The sequence below is a fragment of the Temnothorax curvispinosus genome, unplaced genomic scaffold (genome assembly GCF_003070985.1).
Source record: "Temnothorax curvispinosus isolate PA1 unplaced genomic scaffold, ASM307098v1 QBEX01004686.1, whole genome shotgun sequence".
Taxonomy (NCBI): Eukaryota; Metazoa; Arthropoda; class Insecta; order Hymenoptera; family Formicidae; genus Temnothorax; species Temnothorax curvispinosus.
Window position 1 is genome coordinate 285,054 of NW_020214466.1, and position 22,215 is coordinate 307,268.

General features: G+C 44.1%; 1 protein-coding gene across 4 annotated transcripts in view; it reads right to left on the bottom strand.

The window, feature by feature from the left end:
• LOC112453773 (POU domain, class 6, transcription factor 1) overlaps positions 1-22,215 on the bottom strand; it is a 158,462-nt gene that overhangs the window by 95,592 nt on the left and 40,655 nt on the right. For all 4 annotated transcript variants that reach the window (XM_025014695.1, XM_025014697.1, XM_025014696.1 and 1 more), the window contains exon 2: positions 13,837-14,132. In XM_025014695.1, coding sequence (XP_024870463.1) covers positions 13,837-14,103 — 267 coding nt within the window. In that variant the 5' untranslated portion in view covers positions 14,104-14,132. The remainder of the gene's footprint in view (positions 1-13,836; positions 14,133-22,215) is intronic.

Below are 22,215 nucleotides of genomic sequence, written 5' to 3' on the forward strand. Positions count from 1 at the left end.
GGGCTACGAAATAGCTTCTACGGGATGCTAATAAAAGATAGAACTGGCTAGATAAACTCGCGCGGACGATACCGCTTCCCGCCTATCCTCGCTAACGCCATTGTTTCGGATCGGACACCGTCGCATTCTGATCGACGTCGACGTGAGAGAGAGAGAGAGAGAGAGAGAGAGAGAGAGAGAGAGAGAGAGAGAGAGAGAGAGAGAGAGAGAGAACACAATTGATTATCGAAACACGAGACAGCTGGAGTTTGACTCTAACAATAAGATCGACTTGAGTGTTTTACGCCTATACGTTACAGCGACGTTGACTCGCACTAATCTCGATTAATTTTTAATTTCCAATAATCGCGATTAAAGAATTTTCTTTATTTGTGTACGTTGTGCGTGTTTGAATTTATACTCTAAATTCTAAGTGATGTAAAAAAAAGTTCGCAAAACATAAATCAGAATTTAGTACAGATTTTTGGTGGAATTTAGCTGGAATCGTGGCGATAGTATCGTAACTTTCGTTTAAATGAAGCGTGGTGGAAATAATTCCATTATAGCATTACGTAGGAAAAAAAGCATGTAGTATTGTCCCTGTCTTGAAATTGCCAGCGGTGAAAATCGAGCCTCGGGTATGCATTTTGAACATTAATATAAATTTTTATTATTTTTTTATCTTGGTAAAAAAAAATCCCTTTTATCGGAAAGTAATTACATACTGCATAATATATAAATGTATCTAAACCAGTAACCCTTGTTTCCGTGTGTTCCGATGAAAAATTTGCGCTCCGTGTTTAAAAATTAATATGAAATTTTTTTTATTACTTTTTATCTCGGCAAAAAATCTCTTTTATTGCAATATAAAATAATTACGTATTTTATAAAAAAAATTTTACGGGGAAAAGAGATACGTTACAATCCAATTCGAAAATGAAAAAGTTGATCGTATATTAAATATTGTCCGGTTGGCTGGCGCGGCCGGCGCGCGAGTTCGCCGCGCAAAGAACGAGTCCGTATCGATGAAAAACCTCTTCCTAATGTGTTCAAGAGGTACTTAATAATGTGCTAAAAAGCCGGCGTGAAACTTTACTTAAAAAAAAAAAAATATCTCGACAATTCCAAGGCGTTAAACGAACACGCGAGACCGAGCGGAACTCTTAAACGACGACGCGACGTTTAAACAGATACGAAACCTTTCGTTCGACGAGCGTTTCGCACGCATCGCGAATGTAGTGCACGCGCGTTTACACGCACGCTCTCCGCGAAAGCGGAGTAGATTGACATTTTCAATCGCTCACGAACCGTTATTAAAACGTCATGTACACGGGACGAGCGGCCGTCGCTTGACGGGAAAATTTGACTTACTGGATCTCGGGCTGTCCCCCCGATTGCCCGGCCTACCTTGCACGACTGTATTTTGCTTCAATCAATTACAAAATGTTGGCGACCGGCTTAACGATAAACGCACCGCGAGATCCGAGATAGTGAGACTCGATAAGTCGCAGTTGACAAGAGACGGCAGTGATTATCAAGTTTGTGCGATGCTTCTTGCGCTTCCTCCGTCGCAATACATACGCACCAGCAACCTGTAAAGCAAAGAGCCCGAGTGGATATTCATCATTTGCGTAAATTATTTTCATGTTGCTACACAGGTGGTGCTTCGCCAAACGAGGATTATTTACTCATGTGTGATAGTTCGCGGATATAGCCGTCGCAGGTATAGAAAAAATGCGTATAAAGTTTTATCATTAAATAACTACAATTTAATTAAAATTATAAAAATTTCACGCTTTTGATTTCTTTCATCGAGCACGTTTGATGCTTCCATTTTTTTTCCGTGATAATTTTTATCAAACAATAAGCTAACGTCTACTAATTATCTACGATTCACGGATTTTCGCTTCTCCTTAATAAACGTGTATGTCTAACTCATTCCGCGAAACGCTTCAATTAGCACATCGCGTCAGAGTTGTACATGTGTGCCGTGAAGTCAACACAATCGATTCCTTAATGCTTAAAAACGAGTATAATACTTAAGGAAGCGTAGTACAAGTGGAGTATAATATTTAAAGAACGAGTCAAAACTTCTCATTCTCGGCAAGTGAACGATCATATTGCACGCACCCAAGAGAACAATCATTCGTAAGATGCGTTCACATTGAGGGTACGTTAACGGTTCCCAAAACGTTTTCCCGAATGATTCCCACCCGATTCAAAGCAGTCTTGCGGAATTCCCTTACGAGCCGTAGAAACAGTTATATCTTCGGCAGACGGGAAGAATGGATCAATGCGCCGTGATCGAAGTAGCTTTCGCCGCATATGTGATATGTATGATATGGTTAGTTACGAATGCATTCACATTTATATTTATAATCATAAATAAAATACCGCATTGAAAATTATTTTGGAAATTTTGAAAATTAGAATTAAACGCAAAAGAGATAACCTTTAATTCATTAAATCGTGAAATTCATAAAATGTAACAATAGTAGTACTTATTCGCTAATTCTCGAAATTTTATGTATAAATTTCATAACATTATATGTAATTATTTATGTCACAAATTAAAATGAGAGTTTTAGCAATAATTAATATATAAATATGTAATATCTATAATATATATGATATGTGATATCTATATCAATATCTGCAATTAATTAATTAATATATACAAATATGTAATAATAGTAATCAATATTTTTCAAGTTTTTCATTTAATATAAACAAAATAAACATCGGTAAGACTTTCTCTTATAGCTTCTCTTATAGTTTCTTGTAAAAACGGCGATCTTTGATACTGATACCAGTAACAAAAATCCAAGTATCGCATCCGAAATCGTTCGAAAATTTGAATTAAATTTTTTTCTAAGTAATTGGATAATCCATTTCCTTGGGATGTACAATACATCCGTAAAAGGTGAAAAGGAAAGAGGTTAAAGTTTCAAACGGATATCGTATGTGCTGTTCTTGCCGCGAGGAGGACAGCAGGATGCAGCGCAGGGCACAAGCAGGCCGCGTGAATGCAGGGAGCAAGGTGTTAGTCCGCACGGAATTTCCTACGCTTGATGCCGGATACGAGGCTTAATTGCACCGCCACACAATGTAAATATGCCGCGTCAGTTAACCGTCTGTCCACGTACACGCACGCGTAACACGCACGCGCGTGAACGAAACCGACCACTCTGTCATCTACGATAATGCCCGTTGTGTCATCGCTCACCAGTGTGTTATCGTTCGCAATGAATTCTTGTAAACGTGCCGCGTCTTCCTCACTCGCCGCTATATACGATTACGAGCGTTTAATTTTTCGCCTCTACGGCTAATCGACTTTTTTTTCATTTTCTTATCGCATACGCGTATCATATCGTTGCATCTTTTGACGTTACGTATATGCAACTAAAATGGACTATTCAGACATTTCAGGGAAAAAATTTGTATTAACGAATGCCACGAATTTCGCCGCGAATGAAACTATTGGATTCTTTATAGTAATCGAGATAATCATTAGCTTCAATGCTGAAAGGACAAGACTTGCACGTGGCGCGCTGAAATTTCTTTAACTGACGCTCGTATTATTTTAGTTTCGAACGCGTCCGTTACTCCACGTAGATCCAAGCTACCTGACCACGTATTCCTCTTTTCCTTTCTACGAGGCACCGATAGAGAAACGCAAACAGTATGCACGGTGACCTCGCCGTAGGAAGTTTCTAATCCCTGTGGCGGGCTAACGTTCAAATCTACCATGAGCTCGCCTAGCGGATAGTTACACCTCGGTCCAGAGATACAGGTAATGCCTGTTTACAGATATCGGGGCAAACATTAATACAGAGTAGTCTCGGCGCACACCGGAGGATTATATTATTCTTGGGCAGCCGAACGGTCACTAACTTCGCAATGAAATTCATCCTCCAGGCACGAAGATTGTTTCCATATTTGTTCTCCGTTACGTAACGAACACCTTGTAACAACCATAAATGGATCCGAACGTGATAACGAAGTTAATTTACAAATTAATGCTATTATTTATCAGTATTAAATTTCGATCGAAACTTTTGCAAAGCCAGGAGAAAACTTACTGCTCTCACATCCCGTTTGATTAATGCAATGCTGTGCTTGGAGCTTCCAAATTGAATTTTTATAATTGTCAATTTATTATAATACAGACACTTTTGATAGCTTTCTGATGCATCGACATTTCCAATTCCATAATTTAAAAGCAAGCTGATATTTGTCACTTTGTGTCATTATACGGACAGCGATATATTGAAGCTTGTATAATTAATAATTGTTTTTTTTTTTTAATCACGAAATTTGTGCGCAAGAGAACTAACGTCCAGCAGCGGACCAAACTTCTTCCTTTTGGAAATGCCGATAAACAAGAAATACACGACGGACACTTTCGACGTCAACAAACCTATTTCTTATCATTCGCCTTCCATCCCTTGGTATGAGACTCGAAGAGACCAGAGACGAAGGATCGACAGTGACAGTCGCCTCTGAAGAGCGACTGGATGGCACCGACGAGACGCACACTCGTGCAGTATCATCCCTTTCAACCCTGTACTTAGGGTGACCATCTCATTTATATAGTAAAACAGAGTCGCGCAATGGTGAAGCAGGGACGGGAGTTGAGTTTGTTTGTCGAGCAAACGTTTGCCGACGACACCGCCGGACACTGGTGCCTAGCTCGCTCTGGTCCTTGGTACAAGTCTGTCCGGACCACTGGAGGAGGGTGCAGGGTGGTGGGAAGGGGTGGGGATTTAATACCATCTCCCAGGATGAACAGTGGTGGTCAAATAACTTTGCCAAGTGATTCTCCGCGACGGTATTAATGTGTCTGGCCCTTTTGGATTTCTGCTCCATCGCGAAACGTCGATAATCTGTGGATGGTATCTTTCGTAGGTCATCAAACGAGCTCATCGATTCTGCAGCATAAATTGCTTTTGTCTCTCGCTGCCATCCGCTCCGTTTGAATAATTTTTTATGTCTCGAAATGTATCGAACAAATCACTCATCACTATACATTACAAATCATTGTCATTTATAATTCACAGTGTCAAACAGTTCTTTCTTTTTTTTATTTTATATAAAAATAAAATATACAATTCAAACTTATGATTTAAAAAATGATTTAAAAAATTATAATATAGCCGTTGATTAATTTAAATATAAAATGTATATATAATAAAACTACTATTGGCATCGTTTCTAAGATACGTGGAGCAAAGTTTGTACACGCGTGACGGTCCGCGAATTCAAGATTCCATTCGTCTTATTCCAAGATCCAAACATCAAGGTCGTAAATCCATCAATAAATCCCTGCGCCCTCCTCGCGGTGACCACATTTGCTTAGGGATAAGAAGCAAAGACAAGCATACGGGGGCGGAGGTGTAAGTCTGTAGGGCAGTGAGGAATGGCTCGGTCTAGCGGGCCTTTAGCCCCGGCTTAGCATGTACTGGAAACACCATCCCCTATCCTTCGTGTCGGGGCCAAGTTATACCCGCAAACAGTCGTACATTAGTGCCTGCAGGAGTCCTGCAGGATTTATAAGGGGCGCCCGCGGGCGCACGGGAGGCTATGCGGCCGTCTCCCGATGGTTAAAACTAGAAGAGACGAAGTGCGGGCCGGGTGCGGGAAAGCGAGAAGATCCGAGAGGAGGTCAATCCAGCAGAGAGGGCACACTGCGAAAGTTCCACGAGATTCTAGATAGCGGCGTTCACCCGGTTGTTCGATTAGTAATGAGTTTACCGATTTCTATAAAATCGGCCGATACTATTCTTCATCTAATCCAATCGCGTTACAAGACAGCGGAGCGTTTTCCGCGAGCCTTCGTTAGAAATTCCATGTCTTATCGACATCTCAAGCGGTACGAGAACTCCTTTTTTGGCATTAGAGAGTCAAAGTGCAACCCCCCCCCCCCCCTCGACTATCCCAATTTCCCTGTTTCTGCGCTTTAACGAGCAATTGGCACACACCAGAAACGGACGAAATAGCGACGAGCTTAAACTCGCTTCTGGAGTCTCTAAGAGTTCCATTCGGTACGTGAGCACGTCGCCAGAGGGTTGGATCGGCTCCGCGAGCAAGTCGGCGGGGGGGGGGAGGGAAAGACCCGGTGAAGGGGTTCGGTCAGGGCCGGCCGGTGGAGAGAGAATGGGGTGGTGGGTGGTGTAGCCAGTGGTCAGCACACTTGGCCGACCCTACTTCGCTAACTAGTTTAATGATATATGTTGAGCTACAAGCGCCTTGATTAATCGTTAACTAATGTTGGACCTCGTAGTGCAGCAGTACCAGCACCATCGCCAAGCAGCACCGAGGTACGCCGGGATGGGTCGGGAAAGGGGTGGTGGCGCGGAAGACAGGAAGGGCGAAGGTTTCCACCGCAGCCTTACCCTCGTCGAATCCACTGCTCGTGAATTCGAGCGTGGCCAAACAGAAATCTAATCTCACTCAACGTATAATTTGATTTATGACTCGCGGCCGCGCGCAGTAACGAAAGGAGAGAAAGAAAAAAAGGTCGCGAAGGACGACGAAGGAAGGAAGGAAGGAAGGAAGGAAGGAAGGAACGGCCAGTTCCAAGGCGTCGATGCAATTTGTTGAAGTGTCCGTCGTTCTTTAGGAAAGGGGTTTGCGAGCGGGGTGCGCCGCACGGTCCGTACGCAAATTTACGTCTCGCGAGATACGTCCCAAAACCCTCCTCAGCCTCCTGGAATTGAATTAACTTGGTGTCTTCCCCCGTCCATATTCCTGAGCTCCGCACGTGGAACATTGGTCATCCCTAATTCGCTTATGGCCCTCGATCAATTAAGTCGTCGGCCATTCGCGCAAATCCCAGTGACCCTTCCCCCTCCTTTCCTTCATCCCGTCCTGTACTTGCTCCAAGATAAAGCTCTCGCTACGCATTATAATTGAATACGTTTGCCATGAATATAAATCTGTGAACGTCTTTTATCATTGTACCTGCGCATTTTTATCTCAATAAACTAATGGTTCTGATGATTAATTTGTTTGATATAAAACAATTTAGACTAAACGAAATATGTTTTAATCATTTTCATGAAACATAGATTCCTTTGAAACTGCAACCATTCTAATGTGATTCAACAGAGCAACGGCATTTGCATACATCATTGCGCACAAGTTTGTGAAAGTTTACGTTAAATAGAAGGACGTTCGATCGATTCAGAAATCGCCGATCATGGTTGGAGTATATCAGACGAATGCGGTTAACGTATCACGTTACCGAAAACGTTTCGCGTGGAGAAGTGCAACGGAAGGGGAAAGGGGAGAGGGGAGGAGAGGGTAGCTCAGGGATGCAAGACACCGTGAAATTACCAGCAGAGTCTCCCATCCCCAGAGGGGTGGGTGGGCGGCGGAACGGACTCTGTCCACTCCGCGCCCTAGGAACCACTGTCCAGGCGGGTATTTGTCTTGTCTCCTTGTTTATGAGATCCAACATTGTTATTTGGCACCGCACCGGGGAGTTCTCGGTGCCATGCGGCCGGTAGTTTCCGGCGAGTTTCCTACTTTAAAAGGCCGCGTCCCGGTGCGCGATTACGTTCTGACTTATCCGCGGTTCTTCCCGCCCCACGATCGTCTTTAATCAAGGTCCGCCTGGACACTCGCGAGATACGATTAAACTTTGCACCAACAACGTTAGACGATGTAAAGTTTCGGCTTTTCTGAGCTGGGCTATGCGGAATTAAGTTTTTCGCAACGCGAGAAAATCCTATTCCGATTTAAGTCCATTTTAATGATGATCAATTTTTAGCACCGGATTCTTATATACGTTTAAAGTCAGCGCTTAATGTGCATCTAAAATATGCAATCTAATTAAATAATTATATTTCAACGACAATTTTGCTTTGTACTAATGTTGGAAATAAGCACTGTTTTAAACGCCGTTTCGTGCTAGGAAATTATATTAGAGCGCACTTAATCGTGACAATGCATTAGCGTATTATACGTGAATTATCAACAGTGCGGTCCATTCGACCTAAAGTATTCTTAATAATGACCGCGTTGGCGCGAAATTTCTCCGGTGCATTATCGTTAGGTCAGGCAGCATTTTCAATTAAATTATCCGCTGCAATCGCGGTGCACCTTATCGTAAGTATAATATGTTCTCGATTGCGCGGCAAACATCAAACTGTTCGGACAATGGCGCCGTACATAAGCAAATTACACTTACGTTTCCGTTGCGCTTAATGTTGCTCGTCGAAAAAAAATATTCTTTTAACTCAATTGCGATAATACTACTCCGTTTCGTTTACTTGGATTATATTTGTTTCGGGATAAAATACTTTTCTCTCTTTTTACAAATTTTGTCATGTTCCATCAAGCAATAAAACAAAGTTTGCAATAACGATAATATTGTTAGATAACATCGGCGATTACAAACGATAAGCTCTGACGGAAGTAAGATAAATTAAAAGTAATCAACTGAAAGAGAGAGAAAAGAAACAACACTAAAAGATAATAATTTTGTTGCGTAATTTAATCTACTTGTTATATCGAGGAAGATTACGTATCAAGAGATTTGGATCTGTGTGCACAGCATCTAGTTGCACAGCATCAGAAGATTGAATTCTTAACCGTAGTCTCTATGTAAATTCTTAGAATCCCGTCAAGATGAACGCACCGCAATTAAATTAGTGCTGGCCGAGCAGTGGACGTAACATATGTTTCAAGCGTGGATGATTAGGCATGTGGGTCACTTAACGCTCGTCAAACGACCGAAAGAAACGCCCTTCCTCCTTCGTCGCGTGCTCGTCCGATTGCCTGACATGGACGGCAAATGCGAGCAGATCAAACCCGTTAAAGCCACATTATTCCTTTAAAAGTGTACGCGATAAATGCGCTCGTTACAAAAACTCGTCAGCGACTATCTCGCGACGGATACGGAACTGTCGCGAGAGGGGGAGGGGGGGTGAACGGGGGGCGAGGAGGAGAGGATACCGAGGGTGTGCTGCGTCGGAATCATATCAGGGTGGAGATTGAACGAATGACACCGTGAGCAAATTTCCGCGATCGGTAGAACGGCGAAAGCGAGCGTCACCCTCAAAGAGCGTCCGGCAATTAATTTTACAAGGGCGCAAAAGGAAGCAAAAAGTAAACAGCCCGGCGCGCATCCCGGGTCCATCGTCGCGACGATGGGTTTTATATCTCCGCTAGTTGTCAGGCCAACGAGTTCTGCCTCGTTGGCCACCGCGTATAATGTCCACCGTCAATATAAGCTGTCGGATGCTTTTTCCTAAATTGACAGATTTTCAATTTAATCAAGTTCCAATCTAATGGAAAAATGCCCGATCTATCGGTCGCGCGAGTAAGTGTGCGCGCGCGCACACACACATGCACACATACACACGTATGCGCGCGCGCCTGTGTGCGTATGTGCCGACGGGGATGACATACACACATCGAGAGAATGTATGGCCGACACGCGCGGAGGGGCCAGATTGAAATAATACTTTTATGTTTAATCGCAATCGAGGAGCCTGCCCGGCGACGACGCGGAACCACCCGCCGATCTCCGAGATTAATCTATTGATAAACATTCCATCACTCCGCGAATACCATATGTGAGAGAAATAGACGAGCCATCGATAGAATATCTCGGCGTTTTAATTCTTTTTACTTCCTCCACTTTTTTTTCATTCTTCTTTTTGCCACCCATTTCCACGTTCGTCGTTCTGACCACGTTGCTTTACGGACGATCACCCGTCAAACGTACGTTTTTATTAGCTAAATCTTTTGCGATCGGCAAGTATAATAATGCGTCATAAAACGGATTTTTCGATGAAAGTTCGACCTGTATTCTCCTCGTTCTTGAATCGTCGGCGCGACTGAGCTCTATCAACCGCGTTAAGCCCGTATCACGCTAGCGATTGGCGATTGCATCTACGTTTGCGTTTACGTCTCTTGACCAATCAGAAAGTAGTTGCTGGCGATTGCGATTCGCAATTTCCGTTCTAGACGCAATCATCAATCGCTGGTGTGATACGGGCATTAGATCATGATCGCGTCATAACGACGATTTGCTTATGCAAAAACGTTATCTCTCAAATTAGTAGAATCATCATCGGGTGATCTTGGTTGCATCGATACCTGCTATAGCAGTCTTTTGCGTACACTGGCGTACAGCCAGCAAATATCATTATACTGCGTGTAAACAAACCCATAGTGCAACGCGATAAACGGATTTTTTTACGACCGATCAAAGCGCGGGGCATCTCGGCTCGGCGCCGGCGAGTCAAAAGCTGGACGCTGCTGGCGCGCGAGATGACTGCTTCTCGCCGGATTCTAATCGGCGCGGCCGCAGAGAGACCTATGCGCTGCGCGGGGTCTCGCTCAACAATAATCATAATAATTGTGAAATCCGATCGAAATGCAATTGAGTCGCTGAAATGAGCCACCGAGGTAATGAGATCCGATCCGTCTGGGCGTTTGCGACTCCCCCTGAATCGTTTACCTTCAATCACTTTCTTGACAGATGCATTTACGGCCGGGACTACTGGCCATCAAGCTGGAATGCGCCTTAAGGCTGGTTACGGCGTATCGATCCATCGGGACGGTCAACGCGCCGGATTCAGCTACGTGAAATTTGCGTCTTCGGATTCGAGAGGGTCTGGATAGGGTCGCTGCTTCTGCGGCAAAGCCTGTAGATGGTTTAGCGGCTTCTATCGTGTGACCGGGACGAAATCTTCGGGACCACGAGTGGAGGAATATTCGTGACGATGCATCCGTCGAGCGTTTAACGGTTTCCGGTCCGCAGATTGTGTCTGTGAGATACGCGAATATTTGCATATATATGCACATTACTGCGGTCTTCGCGGATGCAAAGGGTGCTCGATCCATTTCGGGTTTTGCACTTCTCTATCATCGCGCGATATATTCGTATTTTTACGTTATACTCTACGTTACGCATTTCCGAGATCGTAGAACGGATCATTCGTCTCTGTCAGTAATTTAAATACTTTACTTCGCGAAAAATTTCGGAGGCGAGAATATATGCGCGCAGTTCTTTTACGATCTTTTTTGGCAATGTGTCCGTTTGTGGTTGCGCGGAGATGACCTTGTGCATCTCACGAAATCTATGCTCGCTCCTTATATCCTTATACATATTAGCGTCGCCGAATATCCATTACTCTCCCAAGAAAGAGATATTCCGCAATTACGAGGAACGGCTAATGGCACTGAGGGGGTCGTTAAGAATACCGCGTTCAAAGGTCTAATAATTTATGATCGTCTAACAGAAGTTCGAGCGACTGTGGAACTCCACGCGAGTGAGCTACCCGCGATGAAATCGCGGATAAATTATTCCGCTGATATAACACCCGCGCGCGTCTCCGCATATCGGTCGATTCCGCGCAAAGTGCGAGCGATTTATTCTTGATGTTCCCGATCGAGAAAATTGACGCTGCTTCGACAACAGTCGAAAGCGGCGAAATTGTTTTACGCGCGAAATCAGTGAACGATGATCGATCGCGTCGGGAAATTCCTCCTCCTTCTCGTCACGCATCTCGGAAGCGCGGCTTTATTATCCGCATCCTGCACGTACACCGGTAAGATATTTCTTTTTGTCAGGCGCGAATAAAACATTCTCCTTCTTTTGCGCGTAAATCGCATGCTCTCTTCTCAGATGCGCGCCGGGCATTAAGTCCGTGCGTGGATACCGTGTTTGCCGACGGGATAATAGTGTAATGGATGGACAGGGACACACACAACGAGCTCTAAACGGATGAGACTACCGTTTTCGAGACTCTAGTCGAGACGCGCTGTCGTCGTGTCTAGCGTCGCGGTTGTTCTCCTCCGTCGCTTAATTGGCATCATTGTCGAATTCTTCGTAGAGTCTAATTCTTTACGTTTAAGAATATCATGCGGCTTGTGTTCTGGCAATTAAGATCGTAAAGTGATGGATCAACGCGGCGTGACTTAATTATATCGTTATCAATGAAGCTATAGGAATTGTGCGTGACGCTAGGAATTTGCTACGGGTGCTCGCGACAAGCTTACCGATTCCTTATTTTTATATTTGCTATGATATCTCTCGATGCATAGTATTCGCTCATAAACCACGTTAACATTTTTGAAACTGACGACAGACGACTCTGCAAAGAATCGATAAGCAAGAGTTAATTGTCCCAAAAGAAAGTATAGACACATTTGACGACTAGTAATCCTCGGACGCTTGTTTGCTAAAGTTTCCCTACTGGCTAGTCCGATGTGCAAGCATCGACAAAACTGGTCACCGTTCATTGAAGCGGGTACGTATATAAGCTACGTGCAAATATTTTCCGCTTTACGATCGCGCAGCTGGAGAAGTCAGGATTTCCTCATCATACTTTACCGCCTCGTTCTAACGACTTACAACTACCGTTACTTACAACTAATTTCACTACACGAGAAATAATTAACGACCGATTTATCAGTTTTATTAATGAGTTTTCGCTCAGCTTGTCCACATCTCCCGATCGAAAAAGTCTTTCCTAATTTTTATCTCTTCTCCGTATTTCTCCGCATGAGCAAGTTTTATGTTACGAATATCGATAAATTCACACAATGTTGGTAGCAATTAAAATACGATTTGTTTGCGATTAACATCAAATCAATTTTTAACACTGAAAATTAGTGATCGAGCAGATTCGATCGAGGAGAGGGTCAACGAAAATTATTTTACTCTATTATTAGAAAATGTGGAAACTTGTGTATAACACTTAGACAAATGCATGCACTATTAGACATTTTGAAATTCCACCTCTTTTTGAATTTGATTTATCTACACCTCTTGTCAGTATCGTTCTATTAATTCCTGGTAAATGAAAAACAAGTTACGTTAACAAGCAATCGCATGCTAAATGACAATTTCAGTTTGCTGTCACTTACGTGTTAATTATAATATTTTTACCTCTGTCAGTTTGCAATCATTTAAATTACATCTAATAACATTATTCGTTTCAACTACTAAATATATTACTCAGAATTGCGCAATGAGTAACCAGACTAACGACTTTCTTTTTGAATAATTACTCAATAAGACATGCTGTCGCACTTTGATCATAACAAGAATCTATTTTATACATTACGTAAATTGCGTTATACGTTATATAATTCCGTAGGGTTAGACCCTATGACGAAAATTTTGGTTTGCAGGCATTTAGCGAATGTTACGTAATGTCGATGTAAATCAATAATACCGAGATTGCCGTTGACTTAATGTCTGAGCTTCTATTTAAGATTAAATTCTCTGAAAATAATTTTCTCTGCTAAATATACACATTTTAGAAGATATATAACACGCGTTAACGAACGAAATCGCATATCGGCCGCATTCAACTTCGTGGAAGTCATTCGAATACGCTTTGTTTTGTACGTTAATCTTATACATTGCGGGTCAGAAAGATCATTGGCCGATTTAGGTTGAGATGCGTCGTGGCAGCTACTTAACCGTACAATTGGTTGTCATTGACACACAAAACCGTTAGTAACGAGTTATGACGACCGTCTCGATCGTCGTATCCTTTAGCACTGCCGTATAGCGATATCTCGATCGTTTCAACCGAGGCATGGGTCGAGCAATCGCTTGAGATCGCTAACCGACAGAAATAGGCCGTCGCGGTGTCTTACGTAGTAATTAACTACACTTGCTACATCAAGCTGAAATATATACATTACGCCGAAATGGTTTTCCAGGCACTGTGCACGAACGGTTTTTGCGACAGTAATCGTTAGTGCTTGTCATGCAACGTGTTGCGATTTCCGCTCGGCGAGCAAAACACATCGAAAATGAACAATCAAAAGCAGTTAACCGATTCCCAACATCAATAATCGACGAGAAGGGATTCCTGCGCTTACCTCGCTCTTGAGATTCAATGGCACATCGCAGGGGGCGTCCAGCTCTGCCTCCGCTTTCACCTGATGAGACAGCATACTGTGGCTGTGCCGGGGCGGTACGGCGGTCGCCAGCATGTTGGAATGCTGCAGATGCTGAAGACGAGGCTGGAGATGGGGCTGGTGGTGATAAGGCGGCGACAATTGGGTGTTCAGAGTGCGAAGATCAGCTGGCGGGGAAGCGGGCGCAGCAGTACTGCTCTGTTCCTCCTCGGCCGAACCCTCCGCCATGTCAGCCTTGCATCCCGGGGACTCGTAATCTGCAAATCGACCAAAACTCTCGGAGGACCGTTCTAATAGCGGGCGCGCCGCCGCGCAAGCCCTCGGCACGACGCAATCCCATTATAGCGCGAATATAATTCGCGCATTTCGATTCAATAGCGCGAAACGCTCGCGTCGTGCTTAATATAACGATCTCGCATTTTCCAATTGATATCATTTTACAAAACCGAATAAACGTAAGGAGCATGCAAAAGGAAATCACAAATGTGTGATTTCCTTTGTGTATATAGAGTGAATAATCTCTAATAATTATACGTATATTTCGAGTTCTTTGACTTAATTTAATGACTGGAAAAAAACAGGACTTCTCTCTCTCTCTCTCTCTCTCTCTCTCTCTCTCTCATGTGACACTTTTTTAAATAAAGAACAAACGAACCAATTTGCCGCAAAGGATGAGAAACCTTGTTAACCGATCGATATCAATTCGGTTGCTTGCTTTTGGTTTTTTGAGAACCGGGGGAGAAAGACGACACGCGAAATGCTAATTAAACCGGCGCGGCGCGACGCGACGCGCGGTACCGCATCAGCCGTATCGAACGGCAGCGCGTGCAGCTGTTAAGAATGCAGACACTGGAAATTAGAAGGAGGCCCGTTCATCTTCCAACTTCAAAGCAAAAACATTTGGTTGGCGCATCGCATCGGATGAGAGAGAGAGAGAGAGAGAGAGAGAGAGGAGGGCGCGCGTTGCGACGCGAGAGGCGCCGAGGGAGGTTCCAGAATAAAATCGCCGCGACTAACGTCCGCAGGCATCCTCCTCTTCAACCCCTCCTCCCCGCGTTTATCCGCCTAATTATTTTTATCTAAGCGTTCAGTTAGTAAGAATTCAAGGGCAATGAAATCACTACCGTCTGGACACGCCATTCCCTCGTCGCCTTCTGCCCGCGTCTCTCCTTCCTCCGCCACCACCGCCACCGCCACCGCCACCGCCTGCCTCGTCGCGCCGCGGCGGCCGTCGTATACTTGGTGAACGCAACTAATAACATCTGCTTCTATTTTTGCGCTGGCCCGAGTCCAGCGCTTTACTTTTTAAAAGCCGCGCGCCTATGACGAACGGCTGGATGGATCATCGAGCGGAAGCCCGGGCGTGGGGGGGCCGAGAGTGAAACGAGCCGGTTATTCTGGACAAATTATTGTCAAAGGGCGAGAAAACACCTCCTGCCTGCGAGCTACTTTGTTCCTCATAAAAGGCGTTTTATAATGGCCATCGTAAAAATATTTGATGCCGTGCTTTAAAACGGCGGCGTGTTTATAATAAAAGCGTTAGGTCGTTGGGTACCAAATAGACCGCTCACCAAGTGCAAACTCTGGTGTTAATGTCGCCTGTTCCCTTATAAATATGGGGTGTCCTGACGTGCCCGCGTCGCGCGGTGTCTGCTTAGCGACAATTGCGAAAACTTCTTCAAGATGCCCGAAATGATTGAGCGAGATCGAGAGAAACACGCGTCTCTCTTTCTCTCTCTCTCTCTGACGAAACCGCAGACTGCCGCCGATTGCTATGGCTTTGAACTTAAAGTGATTTATACCATCCTTCACGGACCAAAAAGCGAGAAAAATGACCAAGATTTATCTCTGCGTCCGCTCGACAATGTCCACCTGTTTTCGCGTTTTACTGTTTTCACTTCATCGAGCAAGCAAAGTCATCTGGAACATCCACAAATTCGAAATAATGCAAATTTCCCCAACAAAGTAAACTAATCCTTTTAATATATTTTTTTTCTTTTAACAGAAATAGAAATAAAATATTTATTTTAAGATAGAAAGAAAAGTTTTCTTTCCAATATATATCTCCCAATTTCTAAAAAGTACTTTTCTCTCGCATACAATACGATCTCTTAATTTCTTATAACAAAGTTTATATAAACATACTAATTAGATAATATAATATTTTAAATATACGTAATAATTTTTTAATATAAAAATCACTTCTATATGCATTTACATGTTATATCATGATAATCAACAATAACCTGTATGTAATATTGTGGAAAGACAAAATAATTATACTCTAACGGTCGCCGTATTTGTCTCGTATCAATTAAAACGGCAAAATAAGCCAGGCCAGTATGCAGGCACCGCAGCTAGGCGAAGAGATCGCATCGATCATCGCTATGAGGAATTAATTTATTTACGCAACGTGCAACAAGGAGCTTTGCTGCTAATTAAGCTGATTAATAAGCATTATTCGATTCTTGTGCCTTGGGAGCGACTGTCGATAAATGGATTGAAGGTCTGAAGGTAAATTCTCATTGAGATGTCCGTCTCAAAGACAAAATTTTCATGCGGTAATTTCATCCTCAGGTGTAATATTTTTTAACGAAGAAGTTAATATTACGCGAGTACATCGGAATTAATTACACTCGAAGATTTTTAATCTTCATAACAACATAAAATCTTACTTTATACATGTATAAAAAAAATCGCAGAGTATTTAATATCTGAACATTTTTTCGGCCATTCTATCTCCACGCCACCGGAGCAGGACTATATGCAACCTATCTTTTTTCCGTTTGCAGTCATTAATTTCCGTCGGAATCATATTAATCGCTGTAGGGCTGCGCCCGTGAAATTACTAGACGCTTTAACCACCGGCTGTCCAAACCGAATTCGTCCGCAGCGATTATTATATCGCGTCCTGAGGTCTAATGCCGGGTATTCCGAAAGCTAGCCAATTAGTATCGTCGATTTGGATGCTTTAATGAGAGTGCGGTTTCATTAGCGTATCGCATCGCCCTCACGGTTCGTGATTTGTGAAATAGAAGAGGAATTCTTAACCGGACGAAGATATCGCGAGTGATTATAGCGCGATCGTTCAAACGTCACCATGGCCGACCGTTTGAAAATTGGTACCCTTCGTCGTGCGACCTTGAAAAATGCGTTACTCACGATCGAGATCGCATAAATCTTTCGAAAAAGGGAAGAGGCTACCCGCAGGGTTCTTCTGCAAGATATTCGACATATAACTTAAATCGGGCATTCCACATACAGGCAATATTTTATGTTCCATCCAAATTACTCTGGATAAAAAAAAAGATCCAAAACTCTTCCGTATGATGGTTCTTCGGAAGTTGTTCTTCGGAACGATAAAATAAATCTCCTTTCGCATCGTATCGCACCTCTTTCGCCGGCTTCTCCGGTGGTAATCACTCGCTGAATAAACGGTGAAAGTCTGTGTAATAGGACGTGCGATTAATACGCCAAGGCGATTGATATGAGAATCACTCGAGGATCTCCGAAGGCAATTAAAATGGGCGCGTTACGCACGATGCTGTCGTCCGATCAGACTATCAGACGCGACGCGACGCGATACGACGCGATGCGTTCATTCCTACCGTGTGAGAAGATTCTCGAGGATTGGCAGTCATCCACCCCTCGGGAGGGTTGCCTTCGGGCGACACCCACCGTTTCCTGATTTTGTCAGATTCGTGTTCCCTTACGTTCCTCCCTCTCGCTTTTTCTCACGCCAGTCAGCCCGCGTCTTTCTTCCGCGTCCTGCTCTTAGCCCGCGGCACACATCGCCATTTCGCACTATAGTTCTATAGCCGACATCGTCGACGACGACAACGACGACGACGACGTGGAAGCAGCGTCAGCGGCAGCGTGCAATTAAGGGGTTGATTGATGTTAATTCAAAGGGTAATTAAGAATGTTGCGCATAAAAATCCAGTAATTTATGGTCATTGGGGATAATTATATGTTGACCAGCTTGTAATTGCAAGCGCTTCGTGGTATAGTGAACGCCGTACACGCCGCGCCGTTCAGGGTTCGCGGGTAGCTACCTAGTGCGCGATGAGAATGTATGAGTGTGAGCGGACCTCTCGGAGCATGTGCGGGCGGGGGATATATGGTCTCAAATCGCGGCTTATTATAGGGGCCAGTAGATAAGGTGGGTTTAGAAACAACCGGGCGCCTCTGGCCAGCAGCTAGTTTCCACGTAGCCGCCGACATTCTCCTCTTGATACGACGCTGCTCCGGGCTACGGAGGTGTGTATAAACCACCGAGAGAAGCCTCCGAGGCGGTCGCGATTTACGAGGCCGACTCCCGACCGCCAAGACGGCGGTTTTAGAATTCTAGGCCCGGTCCAATTCACGCGCGACGCGACGCACGAATCGCGGATGCTGCGTGTCTGGGGGGTGTACGCTTTGCGTGCGGCGCGTCGTGTTCGAGTCGTCGCTATAAATAACTGGATGCGGATAATCGCCATATGGCCACGCATGCAACGAACCACTGACCGTTTCTTCGTAGCACTGATGATGCCTCGCGCTTTCGATTTCCTGGTACGAGTCTATTCGTCGAGAGCTTTTCGCTTTCCCGAGCCCGCAAATTGCGCGTCGGTATTTCCTTCCAGTTTCGTTTCTTGAAACGCGGTGACGTAGAGAGATCGGGAATCCTCTGGAGATATCACATTTGTCTAATCTAAACTCTTGGCAACTTCTCTACCATATAGCTGTAATTTCGGAGCAATCAACATCAGATGAGATTTATTAAAAATAAAAAGAAAGTCCAAAAAAAGAATCTTCGGTTTGTGTTCATTGATATGGTTAAGAGGGTGAACAACACGATAAAAGAGCGTGTGGCGTGGGCGACCCTCCTACTTAAAACACCGTCAATAAAAAGATCCCAGCGGGACCAGTTGGCAACCGCCCATCGCGACATTGTCCTTGCCGAGTCTTTTTTTTTTTCACGATCCCGTAATCGACCGGACGCCCTAATGGGCAAGGCATAATCGTGGCTTTGTGGCGTCTAACCGTGCATTAACGCTAAAGAGAAGTAAGAAAGGAACTCTCTCTCGCGCGCGCGCGCGCGCGTACGTGAACGTGCTCGTGTACGGTCGATTCGGATTACCCCGATGGATACTCGCGCCGGTTTGCTACGATCGAGCAATAAATGCAATATAATAAGCGTACGATAGATTAAACCGCTTCGTGCTACCCTTCTGTATAGCAGTTTCGCTTCACCAGCACGAGCGAGCATAATTAAGGCGAGCGTACAAAGAATCCCGGCCGCATCCGTGTTGGTTAATTCGCATCGACCTTTAACTCGCGTACGTACATAGGCATATCGGCTAAGGTAATGGCCGTTTCGTGCGATACCATTCTGTCAGAAATCCGAGGGGCTTTGTCCCGAGTCACGAAACGCAAGGATTAAACTGAACAGCGCGCCGTTAATGCGACTGTGCGAACGCTTCGTCGAGATTGACGCTCCCGGTTTCGGAGTATACGTGGCCGTAAGAGCGTGTGTGCGTGGAACGCGTAACGCGCGCATCGCATCGGCGGGCGCGAGAGTGCCCATAAATCGGCGCCGAAGGGGTTCGGCATCAACACGCGTTATCCAAGACGCGATATTTTACGCCCTCGTCGGAATTTCTGCTGTTACAAACATTTTACATTATTCCGGCGAAATTCTTTTTTGAGATGTATAATCGAAGCGAAAGCTAATCCCGTACACAGAAACGAGTTCAGCGCACGGAAATAGAATTGTATGCGCAAAAAGGTTCTGACAATGACGAACGTCTATTATTAATTCGTGTTACTTGAATTAAAAATGCGGCTTTATTCAAGAAACGATACTCACGCTCTCTCCGACATCGTATACGAGTTTGATAAGAAGATATCACTTTACGCTAAAACTTGGCATCGCGACGCAAGAAAGATGCCTAATGTCTCCGCGCGACCGTATCGTCGGAGGCGCAGGAAGAATATTTTACGCTTTACGGCGCCAGCGTCGTTGAGGTTCTGCCGGATAAAAAAAGTGTCAGCTCGCGCTGGCTAAATCAGAGCCCCCGAGTGCATTAAACTCCGAATTACCACAAATAGAACTTTAACCGCATATGCCCATTATAATGGCACCCCCTGCTGAAGATGTATTTACGTACTAAACCGTCTTCTCGTGGCTCACGCTGAGTTGTCGGAATTAACATCTGGCTCCAAAAACACGCTACCCGGTTCATTGGATCCCTTTTTCTCATTCTTATAGGCTAACCGTTCCACACTAGAAACGCTCTCGATTACTTGCAGACAAATGCACATTCTTGCTCTTAAAATCGTTTAATTTTATTCTTAGCTATTAAAAGACAAATCAAGTTAAACCTTGTTGTACAGTAGAGAAAATTATATTGTAATTTTCAAAGAACAGAGAAAGAAGAATATGGATGAAACGGTCACTTGAAGGATTACAAAAAGCTTTTTTGATTCGTTGGTATTTTCTCCTCGTTTGCAAAAGGAAACGCTGGTAGCGTGTTGGAGACAGAATGATTTTGAAAGTGGTTTTACATGTAAATTAGGTCTATTAAAATATCAGAATATAATTTAGCCGACATTTAAAAACACGAGAGGGCTGAGGCAACTCTCTATCCGTCAAATCGTAAGCCGCTCCGAGCTATTACGTGCGTGCGTGTTTCTTCATGAATTATTAGAATTAATGAGCTCGCGCACACGTTGCGTTCTTTCTACAATGTTGCAAAGGCCAATCATAAATATACCGGCGGGGAAATTTCGGAGTAACAAAGCAACGTTACTGTTTTTTTTACGCCGCAAAATTTGTTAAGTCATTAACGTATTCCACGCAAGTAATATAATTCGATATAATGTAGAATCAAGTTTTTTATAGCAATTTCTTTGTCGTCGACGAATAATGTAGTATTTGCGAAAATAAAGAGCTCGACTTTTCTTTTGCGACATGCATAAAGAATCTCGACAGAGATAGGGTTAAAAGAAATTTCGTAGTATACTTGCAATTTATACAAGCAACAAATAATCGTTACTGTTAAGAAGCAGCACGCGAAATGATGGATTAAGCGTAACGCCTCACACTTGACACGCCGAGTTTGCAGCGAAACTTTTTTCTTACCCGGAATGATTTCCGAGTCGATAATCGATGAAGATTCTCGGGCGGAAAACAGAATAGCGCGACTGTAAAGCGAACTGGAAGTGGGTAAAGTTGTAGAACGAAATGTTATCGTGCGCCGGATTGTCGGCAGGGGTTGAACCGGGTGAAGGGGAAGTCTTGAATGGGGAAGCCAACGAGAGCGGGAGCCAAGGGTGGTGAGAATAAGAGGAAAGAGAGAAAAGGAAAAGAGAAGGAGAGAGAACACACACAAAGAGAGGGATGCGACGAAAAGATATAAGAAGGGGATTCGTTTTCTTGACCTCGACAACAAATATAGTGATCCTAGCGATCTCTGATTATGATTCTCTCGAATTAAATTTGCAACAAAGAAAATTCTCGCTGATCTTTTCTCCATAATAATAAGTAATTAATAATTTAAGCGCGACAATAAAACAATTGCTTTTGATCTTTCTCTCAACTAATTTTCTAACATTTAATTAAAAGAGAAATGTCGACATAACGATGGACTGTCATAAAAAATTGTTTAATATTTCTCATTTTTTACGACATTGAGCATAATAAGTAGAAAGCTTAAAACAAAGTCTCTCGCTAAAATTCGACATCGTTTAGTCGAGATGAAACGCCTTGCTTTCTTTGTGTCGATTTCAACGCGCCAAACTCCAACGATATCGCGAGTCAAGTGTTTCCTTTGGGATTTTCTGCTTTCAACTCTCCGCGTCTATTCCCACCGACAATGATTCGCTTGGCCAACCTCGACTATCTCGCTTCCACTTTCGGTGGCTAGAATTTCCCGGTCTCCCTCTCTTCCAACTCCTCCAACCCTCTCTCTCGTCACAACCCTCCCGTGTTCCCGAGGCGGCAAGCAAAGAACTCTCCTACCCTCGGGCAGCTCACACTGATTTTCCACCCTCGTCACCCTTCCCGTCCACCACTATCACCCCCTCCTTCCTCCATCCTCTGCTTCTGCCTCCTCTCCACCCCCAGAGCTCACGCCGTCACTCGTAGTCACGCCACCAACACGTGCTCCTGTTTACCTCTCCGGTCATATGGTCGGGGAGATGAACGCGATGTATTCAACGTATTCAATATTGCCGTTTAATCACAAATATATCTGCCAACAACATATATCGTTCGATCGAAAACGTTCGTGCGGGTTCAAAAATATTATAAATATTTTTTCGCAAGAGAAAAGGAAGAACGATATTGAGACGTAG